At 25.2% G+C, this 20,227-nt stretch overlaps 1 protein-coding gene across 4 annotated transcripts in view; it reads right to left on the bottom strand.

The window, feature by feature from the left end:
* LOC101235846 (uncharacterized) overlaps nt 1-20,227 on the bottom strand; it is a 44,542-nt gene that overhangs the window by 6,355 nt on the left and 17,960 nt on the right. For all 4 annotated transcript variants that reach the window (XM_065818403.1, XM_065818402.1, XM_065818405.1 and 1 more), the window contains exons 5-8: nt 18,987-19,289; nt 11,837-11,959; nt 4,615-4,920; nt 517-639 (exon numbers count right to left, since the gene is read on the bottom strand). In XM_065818403.1, the coding sequence (XP_065674475.1) occupies nt 517-639; nt 4,615-4,920; nt 11,837-11,959; nt 18,987-19,289 (855 nt within the window). The remainder of the gene's footprint in view (nt 1-516; nt 640-4,614; nt 4,921-11,836; nt 11,960-18,986; nt 19,290-20,227) is intronic.

The following is a 20,227-nucleotide window of genomic DNA, read 5'->3' as shown; positions in this document are numbered from 1 at the left end:
TTAAACCATTTAAATTTTCAATTTTAATTCTTTTTCACTTATAAACACTCATTAGGTATGCATAATATGTATAAGATTTCTTTGCTTTCACTTCACCGGCTTCACTTCACTTCTCAAAATAACTATCACTTACAAGCGTAAAAAGTTGCTAAAAATGGGCGTCACGAGTGCCTATGAATTTTCTAGTATATATAAATATATATATCAGGCTTGGACAGTAATGGGGTGCAATCGAGCGCTATTGCTGACCATGCAAATTTTTATCTTTGACAACTTGACCACTACTGTTTATATATATATATATATATATATATATATATATATATATATATATATATATATATATATATATATATATATATATATATATATATGTATATATATATATATATATATATATATATATATACCCATTTTATAAACATATAATCTAAGCATAGCTGGCCTACATAGTAGTAGAAAAATATAATTCCTACTATTTAAATAACTGACTTTTTAACTAACTTTTAAATATACCTTTAACAACACGAAACTCATCCAAGCTTTTGAAAACAATAGCTGCTGTTTCATGGTTTCTAACACCAATTCGATATTGTGGTAAATCATTGCATTGAATTAAATACTCCTTTCCAATACGCACTGTTAAAAAAGAAATAAAAAAATTAATTGATAAAAAACTAGTTTTTAAAATTTCTGTTTAAAAAGAAACTTTTATCATTATTAAGTACTTTCTTTACTTTAATTTTAAAAATTAAAAAAAAAAGACACAAGAAGAATTTATTTTTTATTTTGCTATAATAAAGGCCTTTTATGTAGATAAAATGTATGCAATGAACCCCAGACAGGCATATCTTTCAGTATGATCAATAATGTTTCATAAAATGTCAAAACTGAAATACATACCTAGAAGGACTTCATTGGATAAATCAACTGAGAGTTTGGGTAGATACTATCAACTTATGAAGGACTTTTATTATGGCAAAAAATACTTAATTTTAAAATTCTAATTTTTTTTTCCTTTTCTATAAAAAGAAAAAAAAAAGAAAAAAAAAGTCAGGTTTAATGTCGGTATTTTTGAAACTTCATGTGCGCTAATTATAGTAGGAAAGTGCCAACCTAAATCTACAAAAATTTATTCAGAAAATTTTAATTCAGAAATAAATTTTAATCCAGAAAATATATATAAAAAAAAAAAATAGGCTCAGTAGCTAATAGCTACCGTTTGTGTTATAAAAATAGAACTACTTAATGTAGCGCAAGTGATTATGGTATTGATATTCGGAAAAAACAATTTCATACACATGTCCTACAAAGTACTGTTCTTGGGGAATTTGTAGATCAGATTCTAGATATAGTGATCAATTACCTCCAGGAACATTTTTTATAAGGTTTCTTAAATCTGGAAATAACTAAGAAATAATGACTGAATGGCAAAAACAAATGAAAACTTTTAAACTAAAAACATGGCTTCATATGTTTGAAAAAAAAGATTTTAACATTGATGATTAAAAATAAAAAAAATAGTATATAGGCATTATTTGATTTGTTGATCTAGCAAAATATGATTTAAGTTACTAGAATTTTACAACCAAAGATATTACACAAAAGAAACTTAACTAATTATAGCCCTGTTTTACCTTCAAAAATTATAAACTTATAAGAAACATCTTCGTTAGAAACATGATGCTGAAATATGGCAAAAATTGAGAACATTATCTGTTTTGTTTAGCAAATACAAATTTCTAATCCTGCATAGTTATACTTTAAACACAGCAAAAAACTGTAAAATTAGTTTTTTAGGATCTTTTTAAAATATCTTGTAAAAACAAAAAGCAGCAAATAATAAACTCAATTTCAGCCTTTCATCATTTCAGCCTTTCATCATTTCAGCCTTAAATCTTCAGGCTGTTTTCAAATTTCTAATATAAAAGTATAAACATAAAAAAGTATATAAAATATAATAGAACTTAAATAAAAAAATTATACTATGTATTGAATATCTGCACTAATCTATTTTAATTTTTATTCCTTTCATATTGGTGAAAAAAGGCTGACACTCTTTAAGATTAAACAATTAAAAATATTTGAGTACATTATTACAAAGTTGAGATCCCCTGTAAAACATAACGTTAAAAATAAAATAAGTAATATATATATATATATATATATACATATATATATATATATATATATATATATATATATATATACACAAAATAATTTCCCAATTTAATAAACATTGTTGTAATTATTTCAGTTGAATTAAAAACAAAAATATTGCAATTTTGTTTAAAAAAAAAAGGCTCTAAAATTGTATTGTAAAGAGTGCACAACTAAGACAATTTGCAATCCAGTTGCATCTTGTTGTTTTAACAGTTTTTTTAGTAGTATGTAGCTGTTTTGAATATTACCGTGTACGTAAATAATAAGTAGATATGTACGTAAATGGTAAATGGTAGACATGTACGTAAATAATAAGTATCCACAAAACAATCATGCAACAGGTATTAAAATTTTCTCTCTTTTCTTAAGAAGGCTTAGTTTTACTTAAAATCTTTTTCCACCTTTTTTTGTCCAAGACACTCAATACATCATTTTATCTTGAAATTAAATTAAATTTAAAAAAAAAAAAACATTTTTAAAAAATGCTTTAGGATCATTTTTTCTAACAAAAAAACTTGTTCAAATTTTTTTCCAATGCCAATATAAACTTATATCACAGTCATAAGTCTTATAAGAAACACATTACACTTCATAGAGCAGCTATGCATACAAAAAAAATTTGTTTGTTCGAAAATCAATCCCAGAATTCTAATTAGTAAAATTTCCTGACGCCGACTAAACGGTATGCTATTCTGCATATTTTGAAAAATTTATTTTAGGTTTTAGGGATGATTAGAATTGATGAATGTAAATTTTGACTTTTGACATTTTTAAGTATATATAGCTGTATTGTAATAACTTCTCATAGAAAAATTTTTTTTTCAACATCTTCACTCCCAACAAAGCTGCAAACAACCATTATTAGAGTTGGAAGTTATTGGAGAAGAAAAGATGAAATTTATGGAGCAAGATAACAATTAACAGATGACTTAAAAGACTGCAAATTATATGAATCAGAAAAAACAAGATGAAGGAAGCAAATTCCTTGGAATTCGCTTCCTTTATCTTGTTTTTCTGATTCATAATTTTTTTCATTCGCTTTCCTGATGTTCAAGGGAAAAAACTAGAAGAATAATAACTTTTGGAGCACTTAAGAACACTTAAGAACACTTAAGAACAGCCACAGTAAAAGGATGAGACTTAATTGAATGACAAGTAACATGAAAATGAATTTTAGTAGATGGCACAAGAGACGCTTTAGAACAGTGCCCATTATAGTATTTATAGAAAAGTGAAAGAGAAGCAATATTACGACAATGTGATAATGGTTGGAGTTTGGCTGCAAGAACAGGTCCAATTATGTTTACAAAGCGTTTTTGCAAATCAGCAGTAGAATGAGAAGATCGAAATCCAGATTGATTATCAGAAAGTTTGTTAATTTAAGTCTCATAAACCTTGCTTATGATAGAAGAAGACTAATGGGACGGTAATTAGACAAGTCAGATCGCTCTACAGAATTTTTAAAATAGATGCTTTCCAGCAAGCTGGATTGCAAGACTCTGATAAGCACTTGTTTTGAAAGTATAGACGACAGCTCCAGAAAACATTTCTGTTACATTTGAAGTTTAAACTTGATATTTTTATTTATTTGCGCGTCCATATTATAAGCTGCCAGTTGTCTCCTACATCTACCATGACTATAGCTCAGTGGATGATAAAATAGTTGGAGTAAAACGATGCCCGATAATGAACTTTTTGCACCCAATCAACACCAAAAAATTAGATTTTGTGTCAGTTTCCAACAAAACTTACCGAACAGATGCTGGTGACATTGATTTAAGTTACAATTTACTCATAAAAAAATAGCGTAGTAAGTTACACTAAGTAAACTTAAGTTTGAAACACTAAAAAGAGTATTAAACAATAAAAAACTGTCACTTATATTTGGATATCAAAAATCTAATATGGGAGAGAAGGACAGAAATTTTTTCTTTTTGAAAAAAATAAAAAATTATTTTGGTTATGAAAAAAATTTTAAAGTTTGATCAAGTAGCGGAAGTTTTTTTTATTTTTTATAAAAATTAAGAAAAATATTTCGTAGTGGTGCCCAACTCTAGTATATACATATATATATATATATATATATATATATATATATATATATATATATATATATATATATATATATATATATATATATATATATATATATATATATATATATATATATATATATATATATATATATATATATATATATATATAGCAATACATATTGAGCATATAACATTGCCATTTTTAAAGCATTTAAAAAACAATTTAGGCAGAACATGCATTCTACTCATTTGTTGCATAATTTAAATGCAAATACATAATTTTTAAATATAAACATAGATTAAGTATGCCAATTATAAACCAAAATTTCTTCTAGCTCTCCTGCTAGGGACCAGCCCTCCTGTTAGCTAATCCTTTAAAGTACATCTGCTATGATTATATTATTAAAAAACTTACAATTTTCCAACTGGACAAGTTTAAAACTTGTATCTTTTTTGTAAAGTTCAGCAAAAGGTTCTTCTCTGAGCAATTTGATGGTATCTGATTGGTGTCCAAGGTAAAGTTTATGAGAGTATGTGGACTCGAATGAAGCATATCCAGGGTAATAATAATTATCACGTAGAAGAAAAGAAGCCTCATTTTTGAAAGAAGCAGAAAAAATGTCAATTGAGTGCTGCTTGAGAACATTATCTTGTAGGCGCAAGTACTGGGAGCTATCCTTTACTAACTGAAGAGAAACTGCATCAGACTGTCCATTAAGTGCTAAAAATACCAAAAACAATTTTTTTTGATAAATGATGACTTAAAAAGTCTAAAAACAACAACAACAACAACAAAAAAACACAAATGTTTACTCTGCAAACTTTTTCTCAAGGTAAAAAAATAAAAAACAATAGCAATACTCATAATATATCAATATTATATGTATGTATAACATATATGTGTTTATAACATGTTTATGTGTATATATAATATATTATATGTGTTGATAACATGTTAAATGTGTGTATAACATATTATATGTGTTGATAACATGTTATATGTGTGTCTATAACATATTATGTGTTGATAACATGTTATATGTGTGCATATCACATATTATACACACATAATATAATATATTCATATATAACATAATAATAGCATACATCTTGTAAGTATTATTTGTTTTTTATTTGCATATATACATATATTTCAAAAGCTTATTTCTAAAATCTATAGAAAAACAACTAGGTTGAGCACAAACTTTGATTTTACAACCACAGGATAAAGAAAATTTGTTTTCCTTGAGATACGACACAAAACAGATAAAACTTTTCTGAGATACAATAAGAAAAATTTCATGCTTTTATTTTTTCTAGCCTGATAAGAAATAATAATTTAATAATAATTCAATTGGCAAAAACAGTGAAAAACTACTCAAAAAGAAAAAATCAGAAATTTTATTTTTGCACAGTAAACCACCTTCACAAAGTGTCAAGGTCATGACATTCTGCATACTGTTTTGGGTTCTTTTTAAAAATCTAAATTAACTCCACATAGTTTCCAGTTTGTGATTACACAGGATGCCAAAAACCACTGCAACAAAGCTACTTTACATACACTACAGAAAACTTACATTACATACGGTCTGTTGACGATAATGAATAACTGATAACTGATAATATATTGTACTTCGAATTAAAAAAATGCAGGATATTCCACGACCAGTGCCGTACCCAGACATTATCCCATACCATTTGACCAGCACCCAAACTAATGCGCCAAAACTGAAAGTTCCATAAGTTATAAATTTCAATATTAAAAATCTAAAGTTTAAATTCTTATATTAATTTCCAAATTAAAGTCCAAATTAAATTCCAAATAAAGTCAAACATTATTAGATAAAATCAAATAAATATGTAAAATGTCTAAAAAAAATGTCATTTTTGTTAGCCATTTATTTTTTAATAAAACAATTATAGTGATGAACTTTATTGATGTTGCTTACTTAAATTTTATATATAAATATTGAATATTGTGAAATTTAAGAAATGATTTTTATATTGTTAAAAGTTGAATGTTTAACCGCGTTAAAATTTTATAAACAATATCTTTAACAAAAATTGCTAAAGCAATCTAAATTCGCTATTTGAAAAAGATTATATATTTTTTTATCATTGCTAAAGAAATTTGTTATTTAAAAAAGATTCTATTTCTTTATCATTTATTTCTTAAAATTACATTAAATACACAACATAATAAACTTTTATTTCTTCACAATTTTTTAATTTGTTTTCAAAGTATTTACACATATCTTATTGGTAACTTATAGATATATTTTAATATATCTATAAGTTACCAATAAGATATATGTAAACATAATTTGTGTTCATAAGTAAAACTTAAGTCAAACAAACATGTGATTTTGAATTAAAACCAAAAAGTATTAATTGCATAAGTAAAATTTTCTTAAAGGGATCCCAAAGTGACGAGACAAGTTGTGTTCATATTAAAGAGAATGATAGTATAAAATATTTGGACTGAATTTTTTTGAGTAAAACAAAATAATAAACGTAGAGTAGATTAGGGTAATATGAGCACCTTAAGCGAAAATCAGAATATTTTTAAAAATAATTATGCTGTATCCAAAATTTTTGCGAATAAGCAATGTTTAGGGATCCCTACTCATGATCCACATAGATATTCAGGCACCCAAAATATTTTCTTAAAAACACAGAGGTTTTAACAAAGTAGCAAAAGTGCTCATATTACCCAGACCACTTGGTAATATAAGCACTTTATATTAGTTCAAAAAAATAACATTTATTAAGTAAAAAAATACCAATCTGACAATTAAACTAATTTGGAATAATAAATTGGAATAATAATTTGGAATAATAATTTGTTATTAATAAAACTTATTATTAAAAGATCAAATTTTGAACCACCTTTTGTAGAAACAATATTACTGTTTTAAGCAACAAACAAAAAAATTGGTTCGTTATTTTTTCAATTTTATCAACTCAAACCTTTGAACGATAAAAATACAGAATTTTTGAATTTAAATTACAGAAAATTATTTAGCATTGTTAAAATATTAAAATTTTTTACTATATTTTGTTTTTATTCAAAAAGCAATTAAAACCACTGCTATTTTTGGACTTTAAACTAAGTAATTCAAATGAAAACACTGGGCAATTTGAGCATGCTCATATTACCCTAATCTACCCTATACCAAGAAAAATTAACTTTAATTAATCAAAGCTTGCTGTCTCCATGTTAGCCAGTTCTTTGCAGCCTTTAAAATATACGTCACAATCTACAGACTTTATAAATTATTCAAGCACATTTAATTCCAAAGTGTTTTAGTATATGATGTCATTGTAGAATTTCGATAAGAAATCTAAAAATCCTTTTTTTCATCAAACTATAGAACTTTTTTTTTTTCATTATAGATTACTAAAGAATTTGTTTAGTTACTTATTATTATAAAAAAGTTTTTTTTTTCATCATAAATTATCATAAATTACAATAGAAGTTTTTTAGTTATTTTAAATTATTTTATTTTAGCTATTTTTACGAAGTTCGCATTAAAAATATTCATAAAATATTTCAGATATTTTAAGCTTGTCTGTTGCTATAAATTATTTTTGTGCTATATATACTGTAATTAAATGATTATCCTTAATAAGACTCTGATGAAAAAAAATATTTTGTATTATTTAACTTTTTTACTACGTGAGTCACTAACAGCGGCTTTTGATCTTTTTAAATTTTGACCGCAAGCCGCTGGTAGCAGCATATAATTTGTTTGTTCTTAAAGTTTAATTAATTCTCTAATATAATCAAGAACAGATAAGAGCTATATTGTGTAATTATAAAAAGTTATATATTTATAATCACTTGACAAAGTTAAAAAATCTACAGTAATCTTTGATAAAACTTATTTAAATTTAGTTCTAAAAGAAAGCAGCCTTAACACTGTAAAATTTAACTTGTAGAAGTGTAAATTAGAAATTAGCTCAGTAATTACTAAAGTCTTTTGAAGAAAAACATTTATTTCAATACAATAAATTTTTTAGACTAGTTTTAGCTACTATTACTACTAGAATTATTTTGTTTCATTTTTAAAATTGAACAATTATTGGTCAAGATTGCAAAAAGTGTAGCATTATCGAGTCAATTTTAAAATTGAAATTGTTTAACAAAAAACTTTTTATTGTCAATTTTGGTAGTTATTGGAATTATAAAAAACTTGCCAAATATCATATGTATTGAGAAATATTAAATATAATGTTTTTTAACGCTTTAATAACAATTATGGATCAATTAAAAATTAATTATTTGTTAATTGTCATTTTGATAGGAGAACAAAATCGCCATAACGATAAACAACTTAGATAGACTAGAAAAAAAATTTACATTGTTTACATAAAAAGAAAAAAGATTCAGAATAACAAGGTGATTAACTTTTTTATATATATTTACTATATTTAAGAGTGTATCATAAAAATCTTAATTTTATTTGGTTCTTGTACTCTATAAAAAAACATCCTTTTGCTTAGCTTATCATAAAATTTAAAGCAAAGTCATACGATTGATGATAAACGTTTATTTAAAAAAATTAATATTGATTCAAAAAAAAAATCCTTCAATGACATGCTTGAATTATAAAGTCTGTAGATTGCAGCGTATATTTTGAAGACTTAAAGGAACTGGCTAACATGGAGACGGCAAGCTTCAAGTAAAACAACAAAGTTAGTTTTTCTTGGTATACATTTATTATTTTGTTTTACTCAAAAAAAATTTAGCCCAAATATTTTTTTTATCATTCTCTTTAATATGAAAACAACTTGTCTCGGCACTTTGGGATCCTTTTAAAGAAAAATTGTATTGTTAATCTTGTGTTGTAAATACTGACTATCTTTACTTGTGTATGTAGTAAAAAAGCTAATAAAATGCATGGGTAGGTGGAATGTGCAGACTGTGTAAAAATTTGTGACATACTTTAAAGATGGCTAGACAGTTGTTAAAAATGTGACAACCTTTTATAAGGGGGAAGAACTTAAAAACAAAAATGTGTAAAAAAAATAAAGATGAAACTTAAAAAACAAAACAAAGATAATATTGAAGAAATTTTTTATTGATAAAAGGTACTAACAAAACACCGATTTAAATTTGGTAATAGAAATATATCAACTTTTTTTTTTATTTCATCCATGCTTTAACTGTACAATATGTGTGGACAAGTGTGTCAATATTTTGTTCAAATTGCCATCATTTGCTTTAATTTAATTACAAAATTAATGATAAAATTTATTCAAGTCCAATGATAAAACCATTCAGATCTTTTTTTAACCCAAAAGAAGCTATAATACCAATACCCCCACACAAACATTGCGACCTTGGTAAAAAAAAGCAACTATTATACTTTTCAGAACTTTTAACAAGAGCTTTACTTTTTCTATTTATTCAAAATGACACTGGATGCTACCTTTTCATTTTAAACACTTATATTTCTGATCTATCTAAAAAATGCAATTTATGTTGCTGATCATCTAGCTAAACCATTCCTAAACCATTTTATTTAGCACATAGTTGCTTTGCTTACTGTTTTCGACCCAATTCTATTTATCTTAATTTTTAGATCTTATTAAAATATTAAAAAAAATTCTTTAAATGTGTCATTATAAGCAATTTTATGCAACCTTTTTTAAGAAATTGTGAAACTAATATATTAAACTAATAAAAAAAGTTTGGTTAAAAAGAAAGAACAAAAATCAATTTAAAAGTTTGTACTTAGTTTTTTTACAACATTTTCTAATATGTTTTTTGTAATCCTAGATGCTTTCTACTTCAATTAAAATTTGGGATTACTTATATTGTTTAAATAAAGAATAAATTATAAAGGTTATAAGTGCGTTATAAATGTAATAACTATAGTGTTATTACTTTTATAATGCAGTTGATGACTAGAGTGTTATTATATTTGTAGTCATAAGTTTATTGTTTTGTTTTTATAATTTATTTGCTAACAAATTTAAGCTAATTTGCTTCATAAAAACAAAGTACGCGGTATATATATATATATATATATATATATATATATATATATATATATATATATATATATATATATATATATATATATATATATATATATATATATATATGTATATATATATTTATATATATATATATTTATATATATATTTATATATATATATATATTTATATATATATATATTTATATATATATATTTATATATATATATATATTTATATATATATATATATATATATATATATATAGTATATATATATATATGTATATATATATATATATATATATATATATGTATATATATATATATATATATATATATAAATATATATATATATATATATATATATATATATATTTATATATATATATATATATAAATATATATATATATATATATATATATATTTATATAAACATGTTGGGAAAACATGTTGGGAAACCCATGTTGATTCTTGCTTGCAGACATTATGTGTTAAAAACTATTCCAAAACTTTTTTGGATTAATGTAACTATTGAACAGACCAATGGTCCTGAAAATACTTTCTTTAGAAGGAAAAGTGGCATGATGTTGATATTGGGAAGGGTGTCAACACCCACTTTAAGTGGCAATCTAACCATGGATCTTGGTTAGAGAAACAAGTTATGAAAGTAAAGATTCATCTAATGATAATTGTCAAAAATGAAACTTTTAAAAATTGACAGGTTATTTATTTTAAGTTGAACGTTCTTAAGCTATGACGAAAAAAAAATGAAAATAAAATGAAAATAAGTGATAAGATGAAAATAAGTAATAGACTATAACCTTGAATGTTTCAAAAGATAAGAGGTGATTTTCATGAACAAATTGAGTAAGCCCTTTGGTTCTTGGACCCAGAAATTATGCCTATCAACATTCATAAGCCCAGTGCAGTTCATGCATGGTCTTAATATGGCTTAAGTTAATACTTTTTCTCAATAAGACTAAAGAGCTTATAAATCTGAATAAGGAGAAAGTTACTGAGGTAAAGAGGGTGATGAATTTTATCTCAATCTTTCATGCTCCTAATTCAGATATTGCAAAATCAGACACTGCTGCAATCCAGGTTAATTCAGAAATAAAAAAAATTTCTTTTATATATTGCATAATATTTTATCAATAATTTAGACTTTTTAACATCTATTTTATCAGGATAGCCATGAAAAGATAGATGTTAAATTAGAGACGAGGCTCTCAACAACTCGGATAACTAAACTTTTTTTAACTTAAATACTTTTTTCAAAAAAGTACTTATTTATGCTCAAGTACAAAAATAAATGATAAATGTCAAATATTAAATAATATGAATAACATTTCTTACTACCCCCCCCCCCCCCAATCTTTCAACCACGTCACTTTAATAAAGTGCGTTAAAACTGAAATTTTAATTCTAAATAACTCCATTATTTGCAAAACATTGACCTATAAGGCGTATTAAGTATAGGGCAGAGGGCCCTTCTTCTATAAAATGGAGCAGGGAATTCATGTCAATAAAACTAAATTAATTAAGATTAAACATAACTTTATAATTTATTATAATTTATTTATATTATAATTTAACTTTTATAATTTATTCAGCTTGAATAATAAAAACTACATTTGATATTACTTACGTTTGACAATGCAAAACCCATCCATACTATGAAGTCGAATAGTTACTACATCATCATGTCCAACACCGATGTAATAATTTGGAAAGTTTTTTGATTGAAATGAGTAGCATTTACCAATATGTGCTGTAAATTAAAAAAATAATAATAATGTTTTGTTTTAATAAAAAAAAAGTTTTAACGATGTACCAACTTTCCAAGAAGTAGAAATAGATTGAATTTAATCTATTTTCACTTGCTGGAAATTGAGTTTTTTTGATTATGATATTTTTAAACAAATTATCAGAAAATTTTTTTAAGATTACGATATTTTTAAACAATAAGACCATTTTGTCAAAATATTTTATTTCCCGATCAGGGATATTGACTATAATATTATTTTTTTCTATTTGACTATAATATTATTTTTTTCTATTTAATTCTATTGACTATAATATTATTTGAACTATTTGTAAAAAAGATATCTTATTAAATAAAGAAAATTAAAAAAAAAAGATTGTTTATATGTTTTTTTGACTTTCCAATGGAGAGTGATTAGAAAGTGTAGGGAAGTAAGGTTGAATTTAATTATTAGTAATATTACAATTTTATTACCGAGTAAAAACTTGAAAAAAGTGAATAATTTTTAAATACTTTCCACTTTCCGCAAATTGAAAATAGATTGAATTCAATCCATTTCCACTTCCCAGAAAGTTTTATTTTTTTTGCCTTCAAATAATAAAGTATATTTAAATAAACATTTTCCAATATAAATACAATTAATTTACAAACACTTTCCAAATTAGAGGAAACTACTTTCTGAAACTGGTTTGAAAGCAAAATCAAACACCCCTAATTTAAAAGTTAAATAAATATAATTACATTTTCAAGGTTGTGATAAGAAATTTTGAGCTACCTCAAAAAAATTTAGTTACTTTTTTTAGTCTTAAAATTTATTCATTTTGTATATTTAGAAAAAAATAAATAAATAAAAAAAAAAAAAAAAAAAAGGAAATGAAAAAATAGAACAGTGTAAAAAAAAATGTGCAAAGGATTTTCTACAAGCAGGCTCCTTTGTCATTTAGAAAAAATGCACACAAAGAAATGGATTTAGACATGAAGCATTCACAAGAAGACACTGGATTGAAAATCAGTGAAAAATTGATTGGAAATGTGCGGGAAAAAAATTGTAATGTTTGTTAAACTGCTATTAAGGAAATTGTGTCAAAGCTAGCAATGGTAACATATAAATAGCTTCTACATAAAAAAAGCGTCTCCTTAAAAACAGCTTCTAGATAAATTCTCTTCTCTGCTCTTCTTCATAAATGCCATAATAAAAAGCGAATTCATTAAAAAACCATTGTCTGAAAAAGGTATGATATTACCAAAAAATCTATCCCATGTTATATGATAAAAAGCAAATATGGTTTAGTTAAAAAAAGTGTGATTTCGGAAATAACAATAGAAATATTTAGTAGGTAACGATTTTCTTTATCATTAGAAGAATATACACCTATAAAAAATCAATGTTATTTAAAAAAAGTTTACACTTATCAACAAAGTTTTGGAACCTAGGGATGACTCCAATAACTTCCTGCAGATAAAATTGTGGTGTAAGTAGAAAAGAAACTGTCAGATTTCAATTTATTAATGAAAAGGCCACCACAGCAAGTGTCATTGACAGAGCATTAGTAGCACCCATATATTTAGTAGGTAACGATTTTCTTTATCATTAGATGAATATACACCTATAAAAAATCAATGTTATTTAAATATAAGTTTACACTTATCAACAAAGTTTTGGAACCTAGGGATGACTCCAATAACTTCCTGCAGATAAAATTGTGGTGTAAGTAGAAAAGAAACTGTCAGATTTCAATTTATTAATGAGAAGGCCACCACAGCAAGTGTCATTGACAGAGCATTAGTAGCACCCATAACTGGATGTCTAAGTGGTATTGAATACCAGCTGCATTATGCCCATGAATTTCATTTAGCAGTGTGCAATGTTCTTTACAACTAATTTACAATAAATTCAAGTCAAACCTTTCAGAGGCAAAAAAAGAAATTGAAAGGCAAAAAAAAGAAGAATTACATTTGATAATATTAAACATGATGACGTGTCAGCTCAACAAGTGTTACATTCACTGATGATTTACAAAGTAACCTAAATATTTACTTAATGATTCAAAAAGTTTGAAAAGTTGTTCGAATGTTCTGCAAATCACCTCCTAAAAATGAAATCTTACAAATGTATGTAAAATGTACATTTCATTGTGCATAGAACTCCGGTGCTGACACTGGACTACCATTGCTTTTTTACAAAATTGTGTCGGACCAATATCAACTGACCGACTCAAAACTATGTTCAAAAAAAGCAGGTTAAAAATTGTTTACATGACTTTGATATAAATTAAAAAAAAAATCAGAATTGTTTTGCTTCATGTTATTTCAATGATGCAATATTATGATGCAATGATGCAATATTACTTTATAAGATTTTTTTTTTTTGCATTAAAAGATTTTTTTGGAGTAATTGAAAATCTTTATTTTGAATTAGTTAGCATAATTAATTATGCTTTGTAATTCAAACTTAAACAAGTACTGTCAAAGATTTAGTTGAAGACACAACTGATTTTGATTTTGAGCCATAAGAAATTTGACTTTTAAAATGGTGCATCTTGTACAGTTTTTCAAATGCTGTAATGAATTTATCTTGTGCAGTTTTTCAAATGGTGTAATGGTGAAAATATCTTGTTCAGTTTTAACAGCGAAAATGTGTCATACAATTGCATTCAATAATAAAATTTGTAGATGCAAGAATTACTCTATTATCGTTTAGCAGTTTGTGGCATATACTTCATGCAATTAAAACATCTTAAAAATTTTTAGCAGGGTTTTATGATATTACTGTTGCAGATATAAATTTTTTCTCTATGCTGCAAGATTTTTTCTTTATGTTGCAAGATTTTTTCTCTATGTTGCAAGATCTTAAAAGTAAAGGAATAGAAACTAATATAATATTGAACACAGCAAAAAATTAATATTAATATAATATTGAAACGGCAAACTAAAAAATTTCTAGTTTAATTGCAGTGTAACCTACTTTAATTCTCCAACTGTCCAATATTGACTTTGAGTGATTTTACTAAAAAACATTTGCAACAGATATCAATATCACCTAATGAGACGATTTGTCAAAAGTGTAAAAGTTTAAGCAAATATTTGAACTAAAAAGTTTAAGCAAATATTTGAACTAAAAAGTTTAAGCAAATATTTGAACTAAAAAGTTTAAGCAAACATTTGAACTAAAAAGTTTAAGCAAATATTTGAACTAAAAAGTTTAAGCAAATATTTGAACTAAAAAGTTTAAGCAAATATTTGAACTAAAAAGTTTAAGCAAATATTTGAACTAAAAAGTTTAAGCAAATATTTGAACTAAAAAGATTAGCACCAGATAAATCAAATGACATTGATCCAATTTATGATATTGAAATTGCTGAAGAAAAAATCATTGATTATAAAAAAGCATTTAATGCATGATTGTTTACAAAAAAAATCAATATTTTTTTGCTTTTAAAAGCCTTAATGAAGAATCTAGATTTCGGTTAAATTACCATTGCCAAAAAGTTCTACTATCCTTGCAGTATGAGGTACTTCATTTTTATTCAGTTTGAAAACAAACACCTTTCGAACATAAATTGATCATTTTGATTGTGCTCCTTAAATTTAAATAACGTTTACTTTATTTTAATGAAAATCCATATTTTTTAAATTATCTTAATAAAACTCATTACTTTTATTAGGTTGTCAGTGATGGTTACATGGTGAGCAGTACAAAGTATAGTTCTGGAATCAAGAATCACTTTGATTATTCAGCTTTTCCTGATGTTATAAAGTACAAATTTATGAAATTCTACCACCATTTCATTTAAAACAGCACAGAGACTATAAGCTTGCAGAAATAAGAGTTTGAAAAAGTCTAAAATGAATTTCAAGCACTAATGCATTATAATAAACGACATATAAGGATCAGGGGTGGCAAGAACCTTCATGCTGTCTGGGACAGAAGCCCTGATTGGCGCCCCTATTTTTCTTAATTTTTCTACATACAAGTGAATGCCTTTTTTTTTTTACCTTCTTTTTATTAGGCCCTTAGATATCTGCTGCCAGGACAAACTTTACCTTTTTATTCATGCTTATGTCAAACGAGAATATTTTGAAAAAATTTGTGGTGATTGGAGTCTGGGAACTAAAATAGCTAAAAATAACCACCCCCATACCTCAAATGTGAGGACAATGAGTAGGTTAAATATTTTTTTACTACCTTGTATTAAATTTAAATTCATCGTCAGGTAGTTGTGGTAGTGGTGTAGTGGTAGGGCGCTCGCTTCCGAGTTTGATTTCCGAGTTCGACTGGGGTAGCTGGGTAGCATCTTTTAGATGTATTTTTGTCCCAGGCTCCAAGAAACATTTCTAATAGGGCTCTGTTATAAAGCTAATTTATGTCTTTTTCGCGCTCCAGCCATTAATATAACTTTTCTATATTTTTGTACTTTGTAAACATTTTTTTAAATGAGGAAATTAACTAAATTAAAAACTAATTAGGGGAAAATGGGACACTATGATACATTGTTATTGTAGAGGCACCTTAAGTTGTGACAACCACTTTCATATGGTAAAACAGTTACTACTAGAGCTATATTTTGACAAAAAAAGTATATCATTTGATATCATTAGGTCTGCAAAGGGTTGAGTTTTATGTTTTTTTTGAAGACAAAGTAACATACTAGTTTTGAAAATTGCTAAGTTTTAAGGTATGTTAATCAATGTGTTTATCGGTACTACGAATATTTTGTAAACTAAAAGTCGTAGGCCTTTTACTTCACTAAAAAAAACTATTGAAAAAACAACTTGATCCTAAACATAAAGCGATTGTTTTCTATTAGCAAGTTTGAGGTACCTTGATACAGCATTTGTGGGGGAACTAAAAACAGTAAAATAGTACTTAATTATGTAAACAATTCTAAAAACCATTTTTTTAAATATTTACAGCCATTTTTTTAAGAGATTTATGTAAATATAATACTAAAAGATCCAATTGAGCAGTAATAGCGAAGTGGTTAGCGCTCTTGCCTCAGAAGCCCGAGATCTGTGGCTCAATGCCACCTCTGGGCAAGTTTTATAACATTGGCATGAACTTCCTTTCTTTCAAATGCTCTTCTGCGGTACTCTGTAATAAGACCACAAGAACTTCTTGGGGCACCTAAAATAAATAACAAATTAAAAAAAAAAAATTTCAGTACCAAGTCATTATTTATTGACACTTAAAAATGACATTTCTGAAAGGTGATTCTGATGCATTATTTGGATTATAATTATTAATTTGTTTCTCTATTAAGTAAAAAATTTGCCTTTTGTCTTTGTTTTATACTTTATGTTTCACTTTTTAATGATATTCATAGTTTGTATCAAGGTACCCCATATGTGGAGTTTTAAATTAAACCTAGATACAAATTTTTAATTTTACTTTGAATAGTCTCACAAGTTTAACCTATTACATTATGGTAACTAATAAATTTAATTTTGTAGGTATAAACTTATTCTACAAAGCAAACCAATCGCCTAAAAAACAGGCTTATTAAATAAATTGTTACCAGGCAGAAACCAAAAGTGTATCATGGTGCCTACCGCAATTTATTGCAAAACATTCTAATTTGACATAAGCATGAACATACTTGAGTTTTGAGTTTGCATAATGCTTGAAAGTTTTACGTTACAAAAGTTTTTTATTATTTTTTTTCTTATTTATGCCAAGTGTATTAGCATTAAATTAAATATTAAGTGTATTAGCATTAAAAAGTCTTATTTATGTCACTGACTCAAACAATGGCATCTGAAGATAAAGACAAATTATTTATTTAGTAATTTTGCTGTGTTGTAATATACAAAAAGTTTAACTTTTTGATGTAACTTTATTTCAATAATGCATTATTACCCCCCCCCCCCCAAGTTTTTTCTTTGAATTATAAGAATAGTATTATGGAGTAATATAAAACATACACATTCAATCTTAGTCCTTTCCCATTTCTCATAATGGCTGATTTTTGAACACTACTGAAAACATTTTTTGACAGCTTGATGACTAATAAGTATTTTTGTAAGCAATATCCTATCAATTTTTCTAAACCATTAAAATTACAATGTCCTTTTCAAAAACGATATGATAACATGCAGGAAACTTTTATGTTTTGAGATAAATGTATTTAAAGTAGGCCCCAAATTCAATAATGTATGATTTAAGCTTATGAATTTTAGACTAAGAAAGCATTTTCCTTGGTTTTTTTGAATTTTTTTTTTTTTGAAAGTTCTACATATACTTCCTTAATATAAAAAGAAACTTAGGATACAGTTGTCTCATTGCCTTAAAATTTAGTTTAAAAATCATAAAACCCCAATAATGACTTTCCAAATGTTAAAAGGTCAAAAGTTTGACCAACCATAACTAATGAGCAACAAATAAATAGAAAAAAAAATTTACAGGGTTCTTTTTTACCCTATTAGCATAACTATATCAAAAAGTGAGCATGATCAAAAGATATCACTTTTGAGCCAACATTACTTTTTCCTGGTTTTCTCAGAAAATTGCACCTAAGAAAAAGATTATTAAAGTTTTCTGTTAAAATGCATATTTTTTATTTTAGTTAAAAAATTTCATTTTTTAGCCAGTGAAATAAAAAATTAAAACTATTTTTGAAATTTCCGCTTCTTTTAAGACCCAACATAATATACATTTGAAGAACTTTTTTTTATAATATAAATAACTATATATATATATATATATATATATATATATATATATATATATATATATATATATATATATATATATATATATATATATACATATATATATATAAATATATTTATATAACATATATATATATATATATATATATAATATATATATATATATAACATATATATATAATATATATATAAAATATATATATATATATAAAATATATATATATTATATATATATATATATATATATATTATATATATATATATATATATATATATATATATATATATATATATATATATATATATATATATATATATATATATAATATATACTTTATAGAAAATTTTAAATAAATTTTCTTACTATTTCCTAATTGTACGAATCTGAAGCTTTGAAAATATTCTAACTTGGAGGTCGATTTTACCAATTTTGCACCATAATAATACCATTGAGAATGGAGAAAGTACCCAGGGTAACCTGAAGATTCTAATGCAAAGTAGCCTGTAAAATACTTGTCATTTCTGATGATAAAAGAAGAACTGTTTTTGAACTGATTTGAATTAACTTCTAATGGAAGTAATTGGATAACAAAATTTTGTTGAGCTATGTACTTATTGGTTTCCTTCACTGATTGTAAAGAAATTGAGTCAGGTCGTCCATTTAATCCTAAAATCATAAATTATGTTTGTTTTAGCATATAAACTATATCAAAAAATAAATAAATATAAAACAAAATTTATCTTAAAAGTATTTCAAAATAAACTATTTATTTACAAATAAATTATTCATTTATTTAATTTAACCTCATTCATAAAGTTTTTTCAAGATTGCAAGCAACAATAATTTATGTTTGGAGTTAAATAGCAAATGAGTGATTGAAAACTAAAAATTGTGTAAATCAGGAAAATATGGATATTGCGCCAATAATGGTAAACAGTGAACAGTAGTGATTCAGGATGATCAAAAACCGGTTAAATCTCAATAACATTTGACATAAATCATAAATAAACATGTTATATGTTAAAATAATAATTTTTTGATCAAAGAATTTAATTTTTTTTCAATGCACAACTTGGACACATACAATACATGCATACACCTTTATGAGTGCGTTAAGGTTGATTATATGCATAAAAAATAATTTTTGTTTAAGTTTTATAAATTTCAAGACATTATCTTGACTGTATTTTATTTTATTTATTTTATTACAATTTATATTACAATTTTATATTACAATTAATTTAATAACTTTGTCTGGTAACAGTTTTCCTTGATAATGTTTTCTAAAAGATATCCTTGATACTTTTGGATTTGATCTTACCAGAAGGTGGTGCATCTAATTCATCATAGTGTTTAACCTTGATATTTTCACAGTGTGCTTTAGTCTAGAATTTTTTACCTGTTTACTCCAACTCTCCAGTACATTTTCTGAATATATCACAATTGGCAAAGGTAGTTTATATGATATAGAAGGATTATGTAGTAGCAGTTTATGTAAAGTAGGAGGCATAACATACCAGTTGTACAAACTCACAACACGTTTAGTTATTTCAGTGCAGTATAAATCTAATTTTTGATAATAATAGGGTATCCAAAATGGATAT

This window comes from Hydra vulgaris, chromosome 14, assembly GCF_038396675.1.
Source record: "Hydra vulgaris chromosome 14, alternate assembly HydraT2T_AEP".
In the NCBI taxonomy this organism is placed as follows: domain Eukaryota; kingdom Metazoa; phylum Cnidaria; class Hydrozoa; order Anthoathecata; family Hydridae; genus Hydra; species Hydra vulgaris.
This window is presented reverse-complemented; position numbering and strand designations above follow the sequence as displayed.